At 46.7% G+C, this 23,475-nt stretch overlaps 1 protein-coding gene across 1 annotated transcript; it reads left to right on the top strand.

Annotated features, from left to right (window-relative positions):
• Positions 1–559: 559 nt before the first annotated feature.
• RAB5B (RAB5B, member RAS oncogene family) lies at positions 560–22,840 on the top strand. Its single transcript, XM_003906561.3, has 6 exons — positions 560–698; positions 14,739–14,990; positions 18,071–18,222; positions 18,792–18,914; positions 19,472–19,565; positions 20,229–22,840. The coding sequence occupies exons 2-6, from the start codon at positions 14,828–14,830 to the stop codon at positions 20,342–20,344; spliced, it is 648 nt and encodes a 215-aa protein (XP_003906610.1). The 5' UTR covers positions 560–698; positions 14,739–14,827; the 3' UTR covers positions 20,345–22,840.
• Positions 22,841–23,475: the final 635 nt, after the last annotated feature.

The following is a 23,475-nucleotide window of genomic DNA, read 5'->3' on the forward strand; positions in this document are numbered from 1 at the left end:
CTCCTGTCCCCTGAAGCCTCACTAAAGGGAGGAAGCGCTGATGTCAGGGTTACTTAAATTCCCAGGCTCCGGATCCCTAGAAGAGGTATTTCCCTTTACGCCCGCGAATTTGTCATAGAAGGCGGGGCACTAGAGCCAGCCCCGGCCAAGTCCAGGGGGAGGGGCGAAGGTCAATAGCGGCCTTCCTAAGGCTCCCGTCAACCCCTCCTTGCCTGCCAGTCAAGTCCCGTATTTTCGTAGTACTGGTTAAAGTTTCACTTTGACCCGCCTCCATCACTCACCTGATTAGATGTTTATGAGTCAAAAGGCGGGGTCATGGGGTGTCGAGATTTTATTGGTGGATACATACGCCTGTCGGCACTGTACCGCCCCCTGTCTTCAGGAGCTTGCTCTTTAATGGCTCCTTACCTCGTCCATCTTCGAGGTTTCTCCCTTGCTATTGGTTTGTGGCCCCGCCTGTCGAGTCCCTTGCTCGTACTTGTTGGTGACAGCGCCCAAAGAGACCCGCCTTTCTCCAGAGGATTGGTGGATGGGTGCACATATAGCCCACCCCCGATGGTAGGCGGGTAATCGAGCTATTGGCTGGAGCCCCCGCCCCAGGGCGAGGAGGAGAAGGAGGGGCAGGAGGGTTTGGTTGAGCTGCAGCTGTTTGTCTGTTCGACACAGGCTTGGGGCCGACGGGGGAGACGGAGCCCCAGGTACCGAGCTGATGGACCCCAAAGGGCAGGGGCGGAAGCGCCCAGGAGATGAGAGCAACCTGGCCTGAGAGCGGAGGCGGGTCTGGTCCTAAGCGAGGGGTTAGAGTGGCCCACCGGAGAGGGGAGCAGGGGGCCGGGCTCCGGCAGGCCTAATGGGGGCGCTGAGGAGGGGACTGGGCGGGCTGGGACCCCGAAGTTGGTGAGTCGGGAAGGCGGCTGGGCTGTGGCGGCGGCCAGGCCGAGGGCCCGGCGCTGGAGGCTCGGTGCTTGAGTGAGGGGAGGGGCAGGCCTCATTAAGCAGCGCTGAAGAGGGAGGAGCTGGGGAAAGGGAAAGGGCAGCGGGTGAGGTAAGCCCATTTGCTGGGAGGTGAGGAGGGGTCAGACCTGTCGCCCGAGCCCCGGGGGTGACTGGAGCTGGGTCCCTCCAGAGAGGTTCATTGGAAGGGCCTGAGAAGGGTTCTTAGTTGGAAAGAAGCGTTCTTTTCAGGGAAAGTGCCTATTGTAAAAAGAACTGAGGGTGCTATGGTGTTGAGCTGAGAGAGATTTGGGTTCAGTGAGGGAGAACTGGGGAAAATGAAGAAGGCTGTATTAATCTAGAAGACTAAGGTAGTTGAAGTAATGGAAGCAGGGCCTGAATCAGTTATGGGAGCTTCTGGGAATGCTGAAGGGTGGGCTGGAGGCTCTGGGTCTTGGGAGTACACACTCTTTTGTTCCCTTTAGTATTTAGATGTGGTAATTTGAAGCTTTTTAAAACTCCCAGGGTAGGGATGAAGATCAAAGTAATTTTTTTTTTCCATGACTGTTGGCTGCTCCAAACTCAGCCCCTACACTTTCTCTTGGCTTCATAGCTGGTCTATATTGCGGTCTGTTTCTTAACTTACTGTTTCCTGTCCTATGAAAGAGCCAAGAGTTGGATTGGGGGCATGTTTTGTCCACTTCTTTCCCACTTAATAATGTGGTCTATAGTGAATACCATGTCTCCTAGAACTGAGAATCTATTTCATTATCTACATTGGAAAAGGGCTTAGAGATCCTCAGCCATCAGGAAATCTTCTGATTATAGTTGGTGAAACTTTTGTGGGACTTAGACTTGACTTGGGTATTTCCCAGGCAGGTAATGGAGTTAACAGGTCCGAAACTATGAGGTGATATCACTGAGGAAGAGATTTGGGGAAGAGTGAGAAATTCCATTTCAAAAGCTTGGCATCACCCCTTGTTCTTTGTCTACTTCAAAAGCCCAGATTTCTGTGCTGTTAAAAAGTTGGGTAAACTATGAAGTATCTGGGGAAGATGGTGAGTAGAGAAAAAGATACAGAGGTGCAGTAGCCCACGTCTGTAATCTCAGCACTTTGGGAGGCTGAGACAGGAGGATCACTTGAGCCCAGGAGTTCGAGGGTACAGTGAGCCACGATCTTGCCACTGCACTCCAGCCTAGGCGACAGAATGAGACCCTGTCTCCAAAAACAAAAAAAAAAAGAGTGGAGTACTCTCCTCCCTGCATACTTTTAATGGTCTGCTAGCCTTCTTAGTGCCTCATAGATTGGAGCCTATTGGATTTTCCCTTACTGTGCTTCCTCCTTTTCCCCTTCTCTACCAATATATTTTATCACTACATTTCTTTTTTTTTTTGAGACAGAGTCTTACTCTCTCGCCAGGCTTGAGTGCAGTGGTGCAATCTCGGCTCACTGCAACCTCCACCTCCCAGGTTCGAGAGATTCTCCTGCCTCAGCCTCCCAAGTAGCTGGGACTACAGGCGCGCACCACCACGCCCAGCTCATTTTTGTATTTTTAGTAGAGACGGGGTTTTACCATGTTGGCCAGGATGATCTCAATCTCTTGACCTCATGATCTGCCCGCCTTGGTCTCCCAGAGTGCTGGGATTACAGGCATGAGCCACTGCACCCAGCCATCACTACATTTCTTTTTTTTTTTTTTTTTTTTTTTTTTTTTTTTTTTTTTTTTTTTTGAGACGGAGTCTCGCTCTGTCACCCAGGCTGGAGTGCAGTGGCGCGATCTCGGCTCACTGCAAGCTCCACCTCCCGGGCTCACGCCATTCTCCCGCCTCAGCCTCCGAGTAGCTGGGACTACAGGCGCCCGCCACCTCGCCCGGCTAGTTTTTTGTATTTTTAGTAGAGACGGGGTTTCACCATGTTAGCCAGGATGGTCTCGATCTCCTGACCTCGTGATCCACCCGGCTCGGCCTCCCAAAGTGCTGGGATTACAGGCTTGAGCCACCGCGCCCGGCTACATTTCTTAATTACAAAAATAATATGTTCATATTTTAAAATATGGAAGCTGTACAGCAGTTTAAGAAGTATAAATCCTCCCACACATACCTTACTCATATTTCATTTAGGAAGGTCAAGGATCAGAGACAGCAAATCAGACTTATCTTGCTTTGCTTTGGGGGATGTGCCACAAAAGGCAGTTCTGTTTTCATGTTCTCACCAAACTCTAGTCTTATTCTTTCTACAGTTTTCCCTTCTGGGATGATACTCTGTTATTTATTGCGTTCCTTTCACAGTTCATTTTGTCTTCTACCAAGTCCAACAAGCAGAGGGCTGTACTGTGTGTTATTCACCTTCAGTACACACACACACACACACACCCCAAGTTATGTGCTGGGTGTCCTAGGAAATGCCCAAAGAGATGGAACAAAACTTTATGGGGAGAAAGGATCATTTTGTTTGGGACAATTGTTGTCATCTCTGCTAAAGAAAGGAATTTCAGGCCGGGCGCGGTGGCTCAAGCCTGTAATCCCAGCACTTTGGGAGGCCGAGGCGGGCGGATCACGAGGTCAGGAGATCGAGACCATCCTGGCTAACATGGTGAAACCCCGTCTCTACTAAAAATACAAAAAACTAGCCGGGCGTGGTGGCGGGCGCCTGTAGTCCCAGCTACTCGGAGGCTGAGGCAGGAGAATGGCCTGAACCTGGGAGGCGGAGCTTGCAGTGAGCCGAGATCGCGCCACTGCACTCCAGCCTGGGTGACACAGCGCGAGACTCCGTCTCAAAAAAAAAAAAAAAAAGAAAGGAATTTCAGACCCTTATCTCAAATTCATGGTCTCTGGATGTTCATGGTCTCTGCATGTTCACATTACTTGACTATCTCTTTCTTATCCATGATGATGATGGTTCTCCTAAGAGCCCCCTGTATTTGTCTTTCTTTTCTTTTCTTCTATTTTTAGAGACAGAGTCTTGCTCTGTTGCTCAGGCTGGAGTACAGTGTGTGTCTTTCTGTGGGGATCCAAGAAGCTCCAAGCTTATCTGGATTTGAAATCGGTTTTCCTCTAAATCTCAAGAGTCAGAGTACAGCTGGGGCATTTCATATTACCATCTTTTTTTTTTTTTTTTTTGAGACGAGTGTCGCTGTCACCCAGGCTGGAGTACAGTGGTACGATCTCGGCTCACTGCAAGCTCCGCCTCCCAGGTTCACACCATTCTCCTGCCTCAGCCTCCCAAGTAGCTGGCACTACAAGCGCCTGCCACCACGCCCGGCTGATTTTTTGTATTTTTATTAGAGACAAGGGTTTCACCGTGTTAGCCAGGATGGTCTCGATCTCCTGACTTCGTGATCTGCCCGCCTCGTGCTCTCAAAGTGCTGGGATTACAGGCGTGAGCCACCACGCCCGGCCAACTACCACCTTATTAATTGAATTTGTCCTTACTGGCTTTAAAAGCCCTCTGTTGTACCCAGCCTTTGTATAGTGCCCATCGGAAACCTCAGTTGTTTCCCCCAAGGAACTTTTCTTACCTATCCTAGAGACAGTGTGTAGGGGTGTGTGTGTGTGTGTGTTTTTAGATTTTCACTCTTGTCACCCAGGCTGGAGTGCAATGGCATGATCTCGGCTCACTGCAACATCTGCTTCCTAGGTTCAAGCGATTTTCCTGCCTCGGCCTCTGGAGTAGCTGGGATTACAGGTGTGCGCCACCACGACCAGCTAATTTTTGTATTATTAGTAGAGACGGGATTTTGCCATGCCAGGCTAGACTCAAACTCCTGACCTCAGGTGATCCGTGCGCCTCAGCCTCCCAAAGTGCTGGGATTACAGGAGTGAGCCACTGCGCCTGGCCGTGTGTATGTGTGTGTGTGTGTTTTAATCCTATCTAATTTTTCCAACAGTTTTTTACGTCTTAAGAGGGAGTTTAGGAGTAGAATTATCAATAAGGAATTTCATACATAGACCTGGATTTGCAAAACTATATTTGGAGAAGAGAACTTTCCCATTGCCCTTCAAGTCATACCTTACATCTTTGTAAAATTTTTTCTTGGACAATCTGTACTGCATAACATACCTCGTATCTTCTCTTACTTTAACTGAAAGCAAATATTGCTCATTGATATGAATTTTACTTCTGAGAAGCAGGCATAGGGTAGAAGAAGCAAGCATATAGATTGCTCCCTAATCCTAAAGCATTTCAGATTGGAAGGTAACCAAAGTGTGAGACAGTGAACTTACAATAAGGAAATGCAGCAGCCCTCTTTGAGGAAGGATACCATAAAACCCTACATGTTATACTCCCACTTCCCACAAGTCTTTTGGGAAAGATTTAGTCATTGACTGAACAGTCACTGAACTGAAGAAGGAGCTACCCAGGTGAACAAAGTGTGTGTACATTTCTGGGCAAGGTTGTAGCTTTTGTTCGGGGACAGTGGGTACATCTTCAGAGTGTCTCCTGGTTCTGTGGTGTTAATGGCTCCTTTGTTTAAACTTGTGTTTCTCAAGTCAGGAATTAATAGACAGTGGCCCAAAACTTTTGACCATTCAGCATCAACTGAAAATTTAGCGAACTTTGTTTTTAGCCACAGTTGCCTCAGTGTAGGGCCACATATTGGGTGTGATTAGGCCATCTGAGGCATAGTAACGGGTGACAGGAAAAGCAGTTAGCCCATGTGAGTTGCAATAGTACCTTGTGGGCAAGATCCCAAGGGGGCCCTCCATCCAAGGGAGATCACAGAGGGGTCAGGGAGAGAATTGATTCTCTGAGGCCTATTAAGAACATTCCCAAATGGGGCCATGTGCGGTGGCACACGACTGTAATCCCAGCACTTTGAGAGGCTGAGGTGGGTAGATCACGAGGTCAGGAGATCAAGACCATCCTGGCTAACACAGTGAAACCCTGTCTCAACTAAACAAAATATAAAAAATTAGCTGGGCATGGTGACGGGCGCCTGTAGTCCCAGCTACTCAGGAGGCTGAGGCAGGAGAATGGTGTGAACCTGGGAGGCAGAGCTTGTAGTGAGCCAAGATTGCACCACTGCACTCCAGCCTGGGCGACAAGAGTGAGACTCCGTCTCAGGAAAAAAAAAAAAAAAAAAAAAATCCCAAATGGAATTGAATAAGATCTGTCCAGATGGTACAGAAAAGGAGGAGTTGATTGGGGGAGAGAAGTAGAATTACTTAGCCTTAATTTAGGGAGCATTTAATGAGTACCTACTAGGGATCAGGCAGCATGCTGTGCTCTGAAGAAACTCCCTCTTTTAAAGAAGTTCATAGTGTAGCAGAGCAGACAGATACAATTCATATACTGTGATAATGTGACACATACTATTATAGAAATACAGCAGTCTTTATTTATTTATTTATTTATTTTTGAGACAGAGTCTTGCTTTGTTGCCCAAGCTGGTGTGCAGTGGCTCAATCTGTGCTCACTGCAACCTCCGCCTCCCGGGTTCAAGCAATTCTCATGTCTCAGCCTCCTGGGTAACTGGGATTACAAGCCTGTGCCAACATGCCCAGCTAAGTTTTGTATTTTTAGTACAGATGGGGTTTCACCTTGTTGACCAGGCTGGTCTCGAACTCCTGACCTCCAGTAATCCACCTGCCTTGGCCTCTCACAGCGCTGGGATTACAGGCGTGCACCACCATGCCTGGCCAGAAATACAGTCTTAATACTGTGGGACCCTACGGGCCTCTAGAGAATGATTGATTCTGTGGGGGAGAGGGTGATTATGTAATTTCACTGAAGTAACATTTGAGCTTGGTCTTATGAGATATATAGAATTTTCATAGGCAGACAAGTAGGGATGGGCATTCCAATCTTACCTAGGTCAATAATAGGGAGTTTGTACTACCATGTTGGTAAAAGGTAAGTATGCTTTTTGCCTCTTGGAGAAATATAAGGGAAAGGGTGGGGGATGTGGAAGGAATCTCATTTAATCCAGTGACTTATTGGGTAACATTGGATCAACAAAATGAAAAGCTGAGCCAAGTGGTAGAACTCTCATTTCAAGATTTTGGTGACTTGGGTTTAAACAAAGTTGGAGAGGGAGATGAAGGTATTTACTGGTTTCTGCTCTATCTTCCCTACTTAGTAAACCTCTCACATTAATTGCAGGGCCCACCAAATCTTGCAAAAGTTACTACTTGTTTTCTTACTGCTTCCCATTGAATTACTTCTATTTGAACTGTCCTGGCAGGGGCTGGTCAAAGACCTTCTAGAAAAGAGTAGTGATGAATTAATTCTTACGTCAGAAGGATATGGGACTGGATCCCAGTTACCAGGGAAGACCTGGGTCTTCTTAATTTGTTTTTAGTCCCAAAGCAAGTAGTTACCTAAACTAAATAGAGGCAGGAACTCTATCCAGTCTAAGCTCTTGATCCTGTCGTGGTGTTCTCTTCACAGTTCAGCATTTCCTGCTTCCTTAAAAAGTATAGTGGTTCCCAGCACTTTGGGATGCCAAGGCGGGTGGATCACGAGGTCAGGAGATCGAGACCATCCTGGCTAACACGGTGAAACCCCGTCTCTACTAAAAATACAAAAAATTAGTCAGGCGTGGTGGCGGGCGCCTGTAGTCCCAGCTACTTGGGAGGCTGAGGTAGGAGAATGGCGTGAACCCAGGAGGCAGAGCTTGCAGTGAGCCGAGATCGCACCGCTGCACTCCATCTCAAAAAAAAAAAAAAAGGTATAGTGGTATAAAAGAGGCAGGAGTACCTGACTAGGAGTCCTACATTTAGTACTTAGCAGTTGGCTGTATGGTAACACTTGACAAGTTGACTAATTTTATTTTATTATTTATTTATTTATTTTTGAGACAGAATTTCGTTCTGTGTCCAGGCTGGAGTGCAGTCTCGTGATCTCGGCTCACTGCTACATCTGCCTCCCAGGTTCAAGCGATTCTCATGCCTCAGCCTCCTGAGTAGCTGGGATTACAGGCGCGCACCACCACACCCAGCTAATTTTTGTAGTTTTAGTAGAGACAGGTTTTCACCATGTTGGCCAGGCTGGTCTCGAACTCCTGACCTCAGGTGATCCGCCCGCCTTGCCCTCCCAAAGTGCTAGGATTACAGGCGTAAGCCACCGTGCCTAGCCCAAATTGACTAATTTTGTGTGTCTCAGTTTCCTCACCTGTAAAATACAGAGACTGGACTAAATGACCTCTAGACTGGCTCTGATCTGCCTGACGGACCTTAAGGCTGACAACTGGTACTGGGTTGGACTCCAGTGGCTATATATACCGAGAACTCTGTCTCCGTTGATAGGTGATAGACTTCTGGAGGCTTCATAAGTATTTGGTTTAGGGACTCAAAGCTAACAAGTGGAAGGGGGCTTGAGGAATGGAGTGTTATTCTAGCTGACACTGCTAAGACACCTTTCCTGTTATGCCTACTTTGCTGCAGTGCTTGGGAGAGCTGCCCACATTAAAGAACATCCTCCATCCCCATCTCCTGCCCCCAGTGGGCTAACCCATGGTCAGGCCTCAATCCTCCCTAGTTAATGGGTCTTTTTTTGGTTTGTTTTTGAGATGGAGTCTTGCTCTGTCGCCCAGGCTGGAGTGCAGTGGCGCAGTCTCGACCCACTGCAGCCTCCGCCTCCCAGGTTCAAGCAGTTCTCCTGCTTCAGCCTCCCAAGTAGCTGGGATTACAGGCATCAGCCACCACACCTGGCTAATTTTTGTGTTTTTAATAGAGACAGGGTTTTACCATGTTGGCCAGATTGGTGTTGAACTCCTGACCTCGGGTGATCCACCCAACTCGGCCTCCCAAAGTGCTGGGATTACAGGCATGAGTCACTGCACCCAGCAGAGCTGCACTTCTAAGGGCAGTTAAATCTGATTTCTTCTCTTCTGAGCTAAAATGGTTGAAAGGAAGAAAAACCTGCCCTGTCTCCCTTTTTTTTTTTTTGCCTCAGGTTTGAAGGTAATAATTATCATACCACTTGACTGGTTTACCAAAAAAAAAAAAAAAAAATTGTGGGAAAAAAATCCGAATAGGAAATAAATCAGTTGAATTTTATATGTATTATTTCATTTCTGTACCACCCATCTTTTGAGAGTCCAGCTATTATATTTTTTAAATGATACCCTTATAAACATGATGAGATTAAAGGTCAAAGCTTAGAGGTGGCCCGTTAATTGCTGTGAACAGGGAAGAAGGCAGGACATATTCTTTCTTTTTCAGAGGTGGGGTCTTGTTACATTGCCCAGGCTGGTCTCAAACTCCTGGGCTCAAGTGGTCCTCCTGCCTTGGCCTCCCAAAATGCTGGGATTACAGACATGAACCACAATGTCCAGCCACAACATATTCTTAAGGCTACATATTAGGGTGGGAGGTAGTCTTTTCTAAGTTAGTAGTTACTGATCTCTGAGAATCCAGGGTTGCTTAGTAGCAAGAAAGCTTGCTGACCACATCTGGGCTCCGGCTTGACTTCCCATCTCTGGGAGTTAGTGACAGGGACTTTGCAACTTAGGCGTGTCTGCAACTGTTTCCTGTCTTTACACTCCCCCAGAGCTCAAGTGATATGTTTAGCTATGAGAATTCAGTCCATTCTAACTCCCACATTTTCATATATTGTAGAGTAGTAACATTGAGGCTTAATATTCTACCCCTTGGATCACATGCTTTGAAATACATAAAAATGTGGTGAGGGAGTAAGTTGAAAAAACTAGCAACTTTTTCTGTTGTTTCTTGAGAGTACAGCATATATATGTCACCTGAAGGAAACTTGATCAGCTTATCATCTGTCCTTTTTTTTATTATTATTATGTCACCTGTCTTCATTTATTTATTTATTTATTTTGAGAGATGGAGTCTTGGTCTGTTGCTCAGGCTGGAGTGCAGTGGCGTAATCTCGGCTCACTGCAACCTCCGCCTTTTGGGTTCAAGCGATTCTCCTGCCTCAGCTTCCCAAGTAGCTGGGACTACAAGCATGTGCTGCCTTGGCCAGCTAATTTTTGTATTTTTTAGTAGAGATGGGGTTTCACTATATGTTGGCCAGGCTGCTTTCGAACTCGTGACCTCAGGTGATCCGCCCGCCTTGGCCTCTCAAAGTGCTGGGATTACAGGCATAAGCCACTGCGCCTGGCCTATTCATTTATTTTTTGAGACAAGGTCTCACTTTGTGGCCCATGTTGGAATGCAGTGGCATAATCACAGCTCACTGCAGCCTCAACCTCCTGGGCTCAAGTGATCCTCCCACCTCAGCCTCCTGAGTAGCCAGGATGACAGGCATGTGCCACCATGCCTGGCTAATTTTTTTTTTTTTTTTAGAGACAAGGTCTCACTATGTTGCCGACACTTGTCTTGAACTCCTGGCCTCAAGCAATCCTCCCACCTCAGCCTTCCAAAATGCTGGTATTACAGGTGTGAGCCACCAAGCCGGGCTGTGTTTACCTTTTTAAAGTTTACCATTCTGCTGGTCTGTCCTCTTTTCCTACGAGACAGTGTGTATGAATACCACGTAAATATGAGGTGCTTTAGAAGTAATTCATCCTCACAGATGCCTTAAGCAGCAAGTTTCTTAAATGTACACAGAACTTTGGAAGTGAATTCAAATTCTGCTCTTTGCCACTTTCACCAATTCCATTCGCCCACAAAGATCCATATAAATGGGGAAGCTCCCAGCACTTTGGGAGGCTGAGGCGGGTGGATCACTTGAGGTTGGGAGTTCGAGACCAGCCTGACCAACATGGAGAAACCCCATCTCTACTAAAAATACAAAATTAGCCGGGCGTGGTGGTACATGCCTGTAATCCCAGCTACTCGGGAAGCTGAGGCAGGAGAATCACTTGAACCCGGGAGGCGGAGGTTGCGGTGAGCCGAGGTCATGCCATTGCACTCCAGCCTGGACAACAAGAGCAAAACTGTCTCCAAAAAAAAAAAGAAGAAGGGGTAAGCTGAGGATCAGAAAAACAAATGGAGTGAGTAGCCTAAGATCACAGTGGGTTGTGGCAAAGCAGAGAACAGAACTCGATCTTGCCTGATTCCAGAAACTTTACCAACTCTGCAGGACTGCTTCTGTCTAGGTTGGCTCTCCCCACTTTCATGATAGCTCTGTAACTTTAGTGGCAGGGTTGGAGAATTCTCTGATCCCTGGAAAGCCCATCATTTGGTCCTCATCTGAATTTCGTCCAGAAGTGCTTGAGTAGTAACCATAACTATAGACTGTCCAGAAACTAAACTTATTTCCGTCCCTACTAACCCATCTTTCAGTGTCAGGCCTCTCCAAAGCAGTGTTTATAAAACTCTTTTTTTAAAATGATAACTCATAGTTTTAAAAAATGAATACATAATTTAAAAATAAACTGATTACATTGGGAGACCCCATCTTTACACAAAATAGAAAAAATTAGCCAGGTGTGGTGGAGGATCGCTGGAGCCCAGGAGTTGGAGCCGACAATGAGCTATGATCACTCCACTGCACGGCAGCCTGGGCACCAGAGTGGGACTATCTCTAAAAATTGAAAATAAATTTTAGGCCGGGCGCGGTGGCTCACGCCTGTAATCCCAGCACTTTGGGAGGCCGACATGGGCGGATCACGAGGTCAGGAGATCGAGACCATCCTGACTAACACGGTGAAACCCCGTCTCTACTAAAAATACAAAACTTAGCTGGGCGCGGTGGCGGGCGCCTGTAGTCCCAGCTACATGGGAGGCTGAGGCAGGAGAACGGCATGAACCCGGGAGGCGGAGCTTGCAGTGAGCTGAGATCCGGCCACTGCACCCCAGCCTGGGCGACTGAGCGAGACTCCGTCTCAAAAAAAAAAAAAAATAAAATAAATTTTAAAATGTTATAATTAAAGATACTCATTTAAATTGAATAAATTTAGCTTAATGAAAAATTTGCTGTATCATCTTTATTTTGATCCTTTCGTCATAGGCCATTGAAAACTTAATCATAAAATGGTACATGTATATCTGGATTTTTAGGACTGACTGACCAAGGGGACTACAGAATACCCAGTAGAATCAAAGTAATTGTCATGTTCCTCTGTATTAATGTAGTCTACTTGGGACCTTGAATTCTCACCTCTCATTCCTTTGCTAACTTCCTCTTTACCCTTTAGTTCTGTCTCCTTTTTGTTTTTCAGAGACAGGGTCTTCTTCTGTCGCCCATGCTGGAGTGCAGTGGTGCAATCAGCTCACTACAACCTTCAACTCCTGGGCTCCAGTGATTCTGTCACCACAGCCTCTGCTCACTGCAACCTCCACCTCACAGGTTCAAGCAATTCACCTGCCTCAGCCTCCCGAGTAGCTGGGACTATAGGCATATGCCACCACATCCAGCTAATTTTTGTATTTTCAGTAGAGACAGCGTTTCACCATGTTTACCAGGCTGGTCTCAAACTCCTGACCTCCTGATCCGCCCGCCTTGGACTCCCAAAGTGCTGGGATTACAGGTGTGAGCCACTGTGCCCGCCTTTTTTTTTTTTTTCGAGACGGAGTCTCGCTCTGTCACCGAGGCTGGAGTGCAGTGGCGCAGCCTCAGCTCAGTGCACCCTCTACCTTCTGGGTTTAAGCAATTCTCCTGCCTCAGCCTCTGGAGAAGCTGGGATTACAGGTATGCAGTACCACACCCAGCTAATTTTTTTTGTTTCTTTAGTGTAGACGGGGTTTCACCATGTTGGCCAGGCAGGTCTCAAACTTCTGACCTTAAGTTATCCACCCACCTCAGCCTCCCACAGTGCTGGGATTATAGGCATGAGCCACTGTACCCAGCCTGTGGCTGCTTTTTAGGAATATATTGATAACAACTAATATTGAGATATATTTTAATAGCTATTAGCACTATGCTAAACACATCTTTCACTTTGTAGCTATGAGGATGGTATTTTTTCCATTTTACAAAGGTAGAAGGTAAGGCTTAGAGAGGTAGAGAAATTCTCTTTATGTCATATTAGTAATGATTAGTAGCTTAATATTTAGCACTTAGTATATATCAAATACTTAAAATACTTAAGTTATTTATATGCATTATCTCATTTAATCCTTACAACACCCTTTTGAAGTAGGTGCTTATAAGGCTGTTACCTCATTTTACAGATGAGGAAATGAATGCACACATATATTTAGTGACTTGCCCAAGGTTCATAGCCAATAAGTAGAACTGGAAAACAATCCGGAGAATTGGACTCCAGAGCCTGTATTCCTCTGCATTGCCTCCTATGTGATTTTCTGTCTTTACTATCTAGTAAGTGGGATTACTGAAATTTTTAAACCCCAGTTTAACTCCAGACCCACTAATCGTGGTGACAAAATAATGTTTCCCCACATATGCCACAGAGTATAATGTCTGTGAAGTCACTAGGATCTGCTTTGGAAAAGCGAAAGATCAATTTGAACAAGCAAAGTACAACTCTCAAGCAGTGCTTAGGTTTGGGAGAGAGGTTTTTGCATGCTCTGCCCATGCTAACTCCCCTTTGAATTTCATAGCTCCTTTCTGCTCAGAGTCAGGATGATGAAATGTATTCAGATTTAGACAATTAGAATCTCAAAGTCCCAACTCTTCTCTCTGTTCCCTGCCCCACCAGCAGCTTTCTTAGCCCTCTTAGAAGATAGAGGAGTTGATTCAGTGTATTCTTTCATCAAATATTGATCGCTTGCAGACTTATCCCTTATACCATCCTCTGGAGACTCCTGCATGTCTTTAGAAGGTATACCTTTCTCTGCCTCTAATTTGGAGGGCTACAGCTGTTTGGCCCCTTTGGTGTGGAGGGTAATCTAATCCCTAGGCACCAGCAAGACAGCTGCAGGTTGAGAGTAGGTCAAGCTTACTGACTCTTGATAGGCTTTCAGATTTGGAAAGATGGGAGAAACAAAGTGAAAAAAGTTGTTAATGAAACAAAGAGTTGATAATGAATGTGATCTGTTGGTTGTATTTCTCTCCTTCAACCAAAAATGAGAAAGGATAGATTTTCTGGCAATGGGACCCTGGTTAGATCTTTAGAAATGTCCTTATCAGGGAGACCAGTCATATATAAAAGATATATCAGCATCTACCCTTCTGCCCTTAGGAGGGGTGACTCTTATCCCACACCCCTAGAGTGAATCTCTCATTTTGACAGAGAGCTAAAGAAAAAGGAAAAGAAGGCCAGGCATGGTGGCTCACGCCTGTAATCCCAGCACTTTGGGAGGCCAAGGCGGGCGGATCACCCAAGGTCGGGAGTTCAAGACTAGCCTGACCAACATGGAGAAACCCCATCTTTACTAAAAATACAAAATTAGCCAGGCGTGGTGGTGCGTGCCTGTAATCCCAGCTACTTGGGAGGCTGAGGTGGGAGAATTGCTTGAACCTGTGAGGCAGAGGTTGCGGTAAGCCAAGATCACGCCACTGCGCACCAGCCTGGGCAACAAGAGTGACGTCTCAAAAAAAAAAAAAAAAAGGAAAAGAAGAGCACAGCACCAGGATGCCAAGGAGATACTGGAGATCTAGGGTACCTGTGGGTGGATCTGGATATTCTTCAGGCCAACTAAAGGCTGATCACTTTGTGTGACTCAAACAAAAAACCTTGAAGATATGGTGGGGAATTACTGGGGAATTAAAAACTCTCAGTTTTCAGTCTCTCTATTTCAGTTCCCTTGGCAGTTAGAGATTATGTGGTAGGGCAGACTCCAGAAGCAGTTCTTATTTTGCTGTTCCCAACTCTTACCACTGAGGGTCAGCTGCCTGGGACCTTCTCAGAGGTATAACCTGTCAATAGCAGATGACTGCAAGAGCTAAGTCCTCATAGGAGCAAGGAGATGAAGAGATTCTATCCTCCTCTGAAAAGCGATTGCAGCTTCAATGGATGTATGTCTAATTCACTTTTTTTTTCTTGCAGGAGTGTTGAAGCCTGGAAATCCCCTCCCCTTCCCCCCCCCTTTACAGCATTCCCCTCCCTCCACCCTTTCCCACTCTGATAATCTGGCCATGACTAGCAGAAGCACAGCTAGGCCCAATGGGCAACCCCAGGCCAGCAAAATTTGCCAGTTCAAATTGGTGCTGCTGGGAGAATCTGCAGTGGGAAAGTCAAGCCTGGTGTTACGTTTTGTCAAAGGGCAGTTCCATGAGTACCAGGAGAGCACCATTGGAGGTGAGTGCCTTGGGGTAAGAGGAGATTGAATGTTTGGTAAGGGTTTTGTCTTTTTTTTTTTTTGATGGAGTCTTAGTCTGTTGCCCAGGCTGCAGTGCAGTGGCACAATCTTGGCTCACTGTAACCTCTGTCTCCCAGGTTCAAGCGATTCTCATGCCTCAGCCTCCCAAGTAACTGGGATTACAGGTGCACACCATGGCACCTGGCTAATTTTTGTATTTTTAGTGGAGAGAGGGTTTCACCATGTTGGCCAGGGTGGTCTCAAACTCCTGACCTCAGGTGATCTGCCTGCCTCGGCCTCCCAAAGTGCTGGGATTATAGGCGTGAGCCACCGCGCCTGGCTGGTAAGGCTTTTGAAAAGAGATCTAAGACCTGATTATGGAGCTGGCCCTCTTAGTTGCATTCTTTTCCCCAGAAATGGAAACCCTTTATAAAAACAGAAGCCGGGCCCAGTGGCCCACCACTTTGGGAGGCCAAGGTGGGTGGATCACCTGAGGTCAGGAGTTTGAGACCAGCCTGCCCAACATGGCGAAATCCTGTCTCTACTAAAAATACAAAAAATTAGCCGGGCATGTTCGCGGTTGCCTGTAATCCTAGCTACTTGGGAGGCTGAGGCAGGAGAATCACTTGAACCCGCGAAATGGAGGTTGCAGTGAGCCAAGATTGCGCCACTGTACTCCACCCTGGGCAACAAAAGTGAAACTCCATCTCAAAAAAAAAAAAAAGGTCGGGCGCGGTGGCTCAAGCCTGTAATCCCAGCACTTTGGGAGGCCGAGACGGGTGGATCACGAGGTCAGAAGATCGAGACCATCCTGGCTGACACGGTGAAACCCCGTCTCTACTAAAAAAGACAGAAAACTAGCCGGGCGAGGTGGCGGGCGCCTGTAGTCCCACCTGCTCGGGAGGCTGAGGCAGGAGAATGGCGTGAACCCAGGAGGCGGAGCTTGCAGTGAGCTGAGATCCGGCCACTGCACTACAGCCTGGGCGGCAGAGCGAGACTCCGTCTCAAAAAAAAAAAAAAAAAATTGCGGTAAAATAGGCTGGGCATGGTGGCTCACACCTATAATCCCAGCATTTAGGAGGCCGAGGCAGGCGGATCACTTGAGGCCAGGAGTTCTAGACCAGCCTGGCCAACATGGTGAAACCCTGTATCTACTAAAAATACAAAAATTAGCTGAGCGTGGTGGCACGTGCCTGTAATTCCAGCTACTCAGGAGGCTGAGGTAGGAGAATTGCTTGAACCCAGGAGGTGGGGGTTGCAATGAGCCAAGATTGTGCCATTGCACTCCAGCCTGGGTGACTAGAGCGAAAATCCGTCTCAAAAAAACAAAAACAACAACAACAACAAAAATTAGCTGGGCATGGTTGCACATGCCTGTAATTCCAGCTACTTGGGAGGCTGAGGCAGGAGACTCGCTTGAACCCGAGGCGGAGGTTGCAGTGAGCCAAAATTGCGCCCGTGCATTTTACCCTAGGCGAAGGAGCGAGACTGTGTTTCAAAAAAAAAAATCTGTTAAAATAGAGGCTGGAACTAATGCAAAATACAAAGGGTGTCTGTCTTTCTCATCTTTGCTACCTTTTCCCTGCTACTACCCCAAAATAGGGTGCTAATTCAATAAAGGATCTTTTATGAGAACCTCCATATTATTCCCTCCCCTTGTTATTTTTATTTATTTATTTATTTGTTTTTGAGATTGAGTCTCCCTCTGTTGCCCAGACTGGAGTGCAGTGGTGCAATCTTGGCTCACTGCAACTTCTGCCTCCCAGGTTCAAGTGATTCTTGTGCCTCAGCCTCCTGAGCAGCGGGGATTATAGGCACGCACCACCACACCCGGCTAACTTTTGTACTTTTAATAGAGACAGGGTTTTGCCATGTTGGCCAGGCTGGTCTCGAGCACCTGACCTCAAGTGATCCTCCCGCCTCGGCCTCCCAAAGTGCTGGGATTACAGGCATGAGCCACCATGCCCGGCTGCTTTCCCCTTTTTATTAGTCTTCTTCGAAATGTATTCCTGGACCTGCAGCAGATTAGGTGAAAAAGTAACAGCCAAATAATATTAATAATGATGGGACTTGCCACCAAGCTTTAAAATCTTCTAATTAATTATTTTTTTTTTTGGATACTGAGTCTCACCCTGTTGCCCAGGCTGGAGTGCAGTGGTGCAGTGGTTGCCCACTGCAACTTCCGCTTCCCCAGTTCAAGCAATTCTGCTGCCTCAGCCTCCCAAGTAGCTGGGATTACAGGTGTCCACTACCACGACTGGTTAACTTTTGTGTTTTTAGTAGAGGCGGGGTTTCACCATCTTGACCAGGCTGGTCTCGAACTCCTGACCTCAAGCCATCCGCCTTCCTTGGCCTCCCAAAGTGCTGGGGTTACAGACGTGAGCCACTGCGCCCAGCCAATCCTCTAATTAATTCTTTTGTTTGTTTTTTGAGACAGAGTTCCGCTCTTGTTGACCAGGCTGAAGTGCAGTAGCGCCATGTTGGCTCACTGCAACCTCCACCTCCCAAGTTCAAGCAATTCTCTGGCCTCAGCCTCCTGAGTAGCTGGGATTCCAGGTGCCCACCACCACGGCTGGCTAATTTTTGTATTTTTAGTAGAGATGGGGTTTCGCCATGTTGGCCAGACTGGTCTCAAACTCCTGACCTCAGGTGATCTACCCGCCTCGGCCTCCCAAAGTGCTGGGATTACAGCCGTGAGCCACCGTGCCTGGCCCAATATTCTAATTAATTCTTGACGTGACTTTTATCTGAAGCTATTGTGTCTGTCATTTGTTATTCTCCTATTTTGGTTAGAAGAAAGATGACGCTTATAAGTGCCAGTTCTTCTATCCCTCTTAGTTTATGATGTACCCCATTCCTTAGCCAGTGACATTTCTGGCAGGAAGGACTTAGTCAAGGGCAGTCTTAATCCTGGTTCCAATACTTAAATGTAAGGAGAACTGGAAATCTTTTCCTGTAGCTGAGTATACTGGGTGGTGACTAGTCTTAGTGTGAGGGCAATTATATTTTAAAGGGGAGTGGGATGTTCACATTCATCCTCCCACTTACAGCATCTTCCCTTCCATTCTCTCATCCATAGCGGCCTTCCTTACCCAGTCCGTTTGTCTAGATGACACAACAGTCAAGTTTGAGATCTGGGACACAGCTGGGCAGGAGCGATATCACAGCTTAGCCCCTATGTACTACAGGGGTGCCCAAGCTGCAATTGTGGTTTACGACATTACTAATCAGGTAAGTGAGCAAAGAAGACTGTCCTTGCTGGCCGGGCATGGTGGCTCCTGCCTGTAATCCCGGCACTTTAGGAGGCCAAGGCAGGTGGATCATGAGGTCAAGATGTTGAGACCATCCTGGCCAACATGGTGAAACCCTGTCTCTACTAAAATTACAAAAATTAGTTGGGCGTGGTGGTGCATGCCTGTACTCGGGAGGCTGAGGCAGGAGAATCTCTTGAATCCAGGAGGTGGAGGTTGCAGTGAGCTGAGATCGAGCCACTGCACTCCAGCCTGGGTGACAGAGCAAAACTCAGTCTCAAAAAAAAAAAAAAAAAAAAAAAAAGAGGGTCCTTGCTTATGTTTAGAGGAGTTAGATTGGGGGGGCAGAAAACGGGTTCTTGAAATAGCAAATAAGAGTACAAATTATGCTTGCAAGTGCTAAGAAGATAGATAATGAATTATCAGAGACCTGTGGTTTCAGTGAGGGAAGACCACCTAGAAAAGGTGAATTTTGAGACTCACTTTAAAAGGTGATGGATATGGATTAGCAGTCATTCCAGCCTACTCACTCTCTTCATGTTTTCCTAGGAAACCTTTGCCCGAGCAAAGACATGGGTGAAGGAACTACAGCGACAGGCCAGTCCTAGCATCGTTATTGCCCTGGCAGGGAACAAAGCTGACCTGGCCAACAAGCGTATGGTGGAGTATGAAGTAAGATGGCCCATGGAGTTCCTCTCTTAACACTTCCTCTGTTCCTGGGACCTTTTTTTCTCCAAACCAGCCCTCTCTGAATTCAAACATCAACTGAGGACATTCATTGTCTCATTCCCCAGTTCTACACCAAGTTAAATACAGCAACACTGTGACCCTAATCACAGCCAGGAGATTTTTAGAGGAGTCAGGAGAAAATTCCAGAGCAGAGGGTTAGGGAAGTACCAGCTGTGGGGGTACCAGTGTGAAAACGGGAAGGAGGGAGCAATTAAATTTGAGGTAAGGGACTATTCAAGTGTCAGAATCCAAAAGCCCCCAACTAACTTACCCTTTCCCCTATAATTAAGTTTTCTGACATTTGTGTGTTGGACTGAGTGGACATGGGGTCATCTTGAGGGAGTTGTCATTAAATTATGCATCTGGGTTAGCTGGCTCGAAGGGGTATTAATTAAGGGGAGGGAACCTAGGATTTTGCCTAGCTGTTGTGCTAGGGAGTGGAAAGGCAATACTCATTCCCACCCTATATTCTGAGCACCAATACCCCCCACTCCTTGCAGGAGGCCCAGGCATATGCAGATGACAACAGCTTATTGTTCATGGAGACTTCAGCCAAGACGGCTATGAACGTGAATGATCTCTTCCTGGCAATAGGTAAGGTCAGAACATCCTGAGATCTTCGTTTTTCCCTCATTTATAGGCAAAATTATAGCTAACCCAAATCAAGGATAGGTGCAAGTATCTCCTTTTGCAAAAACTTTAGGTATGGAAATATCTTAACTTTCTGTTGTGACCTCCATCCTTGGCTGCAGCTTTAGCTCCCTTGTCTTCAATGTGTAAGTTTGCTGGCTGGGCATGGTGGCTCAGGGCCGGGCACCATGACTCATGCCTGTAATCCCAGCATTTTGTGAGGCTGAGGCGGGCGGATCACGAGGTCAAGAGATAGAGACCATCCTGGCCAACGTGGTGAAACACTGTCTCTACTAAAAATACAAAAATTAGCTGGGTGTGGTGGCGCACGCCTGTAGTCCCAGCTACTTGGGAGGCTGAGCCAGGAGAATCACTTGAACCTGGGAGGTGGAGGTTGCAGTGAGCTGAGATTGTGCCACTGCACTCCAGCCTGGCAATAGAGCAAGACTTCGTCTCAAAAAAAAAAAAAAAAGTTTGCCAACAGTGAACCCTCCCATCTTCAGAACATTCTTTTAATCTCCCAAATTCTCCCTTTCCCCAACTCAGTAGCCATTTTTGGGGGGTGGGGGCAGAGGGGTAGGGAAGTAAAGTCTACCATACTTTGTTCTCTTCTCTTTTTATCTGTAGCTAAGAAGTTGCCAAAGAGTGAACCCCAGAATCTGGGAGGTACAGCATGCCGAAGCCGGGGTGTGGATCTCCATGAACAGTCCCAGCAGAACAAGAGCCAGTGTTGTAGCAACTGAGGGGGTGGCTAGCAGCAAACAAGTATGGAGCTAGCACGAGAGCTAAGAAATAACCTCCATCCCTACCCCTCAGCACACAGCCCCTACGGTAACAGCACACTGAGCCCTGGCTCCCAAGGGCTGCCTCCTGACAGCTCCGTCATGGCACTTTTTAACGCTTCAGCAACCAACACCAGGCAGCTGTTGCCACTGGCCTCCTACCCCCTACTCTGGGGCTTGGGGGTCAACTCCCCCCAGGACTTACCTTCCAAAACAAACTTTCTTCACTTTGTATTATAGGTACAAGACAGCGACTTACTTATCTTTTCTCTTCCTCCTTAGTGTTCCTCCCCATTTTTTCAGAAAACACTTCTGACTCCTGTCCCTTCCCCTTCTGCTTTTGGTCAATCCCTGTTCTTGATCCTCTTTTCTCCTCTCCCCAGGATGCAGAAAGTGGTGAACCCAGGAGCTGAGGAAGGAGGTTTCCAGTTCATTTACATTAAGGGCCCTGGGGGAGAATAAAGCTCAGAGCAGGAGGGAGTAAGGAAACATTTCCTTTTTGTTTTTATTTGGTTGGAGTTTTTCATATTTGAAAACATTGTGGTATCCATGAGTTGGCCTTGTGGAGGGTGTTCCTAGGCAGAGGTGAGAATGAGGAGGCAAGCTCTCAGGCACCAGGCAGGAGGTGCCTTGTAAGCAAACTGGGCGGAGGTGGAGGTTCAGTGTCATCTGTGGCTCTGTAACTCTTCAAAGGCCAAGTTTCCCCTCACACAGCCTCTTAGGTAGTGTTTCCCCTATCATGGGGATTGGACCCCAGAGTCCTCCAAAGAATCTTCACTGGTTGCCTGCATCTTTGGCTCTGCTGTGATCTGATTGGAGGAGGGACAGTTTCTGGTACCCATCCTCTGATTTATACATATGCATTTTTTTCCCTCTGGCCTTTAGATGGCCGCAGCCCCAGCCACCATATGCCCCTGCAGTTTGCACTTTAATTGATGGTAGTTCAGTTGGGGTACTTATTTTATGGAAGTTTTGATTGATTTACTTCCCCTCCCACCTTCTTAATTCAATGAAATCTGAGGTTAATACGAGGTTTGAGGAGAGGTTATAGATAAAAGTACCAGTGGCAGCTACTCAAGTCCTATCTCCACTGTTAGCTTCCTCCAACTCTAATTCTTAACCTATATTCTTGCCAACCTAACTATTGAGTATAGGTTTGCCTTTCCTGGAGAATTAACTGAGCAACTGGGGAGAGTCTCAGGATAGCACAGGCCAAGGTAGGGAAATAAAAATGAGGTCAGGCAAAAGGGAGGAGTTTTCTCTCCTTTCCCAGGTTTCACACTCAATTTGATATCCATTACCATGTCTTTTCTACTTCCTTGTAAATAGGTATGATCTTTATTCCCACTGTACAGTCTGTTCTATCCTCTGCCTCCCATCAGGCCCTGTTTCTTTTCCCTTTTGTTAATATCTTGAATTTAGTCCCTCCATCTTTAATCTCCCCATCCCTCCCCACCATGCAACCAGTGGTTTAATCCATGTACCACTAGGGGCTAGTACCACAGAGGCCTCCTGTGGTGCCCTCATATCATACCACCTGTTCCTGTGGACAGGGAATGACCAGCACTGAAGGTACCTTACAACTGGCTCATATTATCAGAGGACCTTGGTCCTTTCTGAATCTCTAGTCTCTCTTCATATCCCTTATCAGGTGTTTTAAGATGTCTCTGAGAAGCCATCAAGGCAAAAGAGAACTTTAAGTTCCTTGTTCCAGCCTAGAGTTTTGGGAAAGAAAGAAAGAGAAAGGAAAGGTCACAGTGACCTAGGATTGGAACCTTTTTGCTGTTCTGGCTTGCAGACTACCTTCTATCCCACAACAGCTGAGAAATCTATGAAGCTGAGATTCTGAAGGACCCAGCTTAGTTTCTTCCACTTAGGCCTCAATTCCCTTCCTTTTCCAGGGGCAGCCTTAGTTCCCATGGCCCTGAAACACACACATTTCCCCCTTCCTTTCCCAGAAGCCACTGACCCCCCCAAAGCACCCAGTGCATCTATTTTACAAGTGGAAGAACTAGGATGGCTTTCTAAAGTCTAGAAATGAAGTTCTTTCTCTGTGCAGCTTTCCCCCATGGAGCAGAGTGAAGATGTTTCATTGTCTTGGGGCTGGGAAACCACTTCCCCAGGCTTCTCCCTCCCCCACCCCCATAGGAAAAGGATTTGGCCTTAGCTTCTGGGCCTATCGGCTGCCTTCCCTCTACTTCCTACCACCTCTTCTGCCTTCCTTTGAGCTCTGTTGGGCTTGGGGATCTTAGTTTATTTTTTTGTATTATTTCCCAGCTCATTTTTTTCTTCTGGTCAGTTTTTTAAGGGGGGGTGTTTTGGTTTTTTGTTTTTGTTTCGCTTCTAAGAAAGCATTTGCCTTTCTTCCTCTCCCAACATAACAATCGTGGTAACAGAATGCGACTGCTGATTTACCGATGTATTTAATGTAAGTAAAAAAAGGAAAAAAAGAAAAGGGCATTGGAGTGTTGCTTGCTTTTTTTTTTTTTTTTTTTTTTTTTGCTGTTTGTCAGGTACTAGGAATTTGGAAGAAAGGATACCCGGTAATGTTTTACTGAATCAGAAACACACCTTGCCCTGCATCTTGATACATCCTTATTCCCTTTAATCTTTTCTTAAACATCTAGTTTAGAAAATAGCCCTTCTATTGCTATTTAATCACTCCTAAGGCCACTAGATTGTTCATCAAATCAAACCCTATTATATCTTTTTAGATCCTCATAATGGAATGTATATGTGTAGGGTGTGGTCTATGGATCTTTGGGCCCACTGATGAGATTGGAGGGGGGTGCTATTTGAAGTAGTATACAAAAATGTATGTGCTTTTTTTTTTTTTTTTTTTGGTTTGAGACGGAGTCTCTGTCGCTAGGCTGGAGTGCGGTGGTGTGATCTTGGTTCCCAGCAATCTCCACCTTCCGAGTTCAAGTGATTCTCCTGCCTCAGCTTCCTGATCCCTGAGTAGCTGGGATTACAGGCACGCACCAACACACCCAGCTAATTTTTGTATTTTTAGTAGAGACGGGGTTTCACCACGTTGGTCAGGCTGGTCTCGAACTCCTGACCTCGTGATCCACCCACCTTGGCCTCCCAAA

The sequence above is a fragment of the Papio anubis genome, chromosome 9 (genome assembly GCF_008728515.1).
Source record: "Papio anubis isolate 15944 chromosome 9, Panubis1.0, whole genome shotgun sequence".
Lineage (NCBI taxonomy): Eukaryota > Metazoa > Chordata > Mammalia > Primates > Cercopithecidae > Papio > Papio anubis.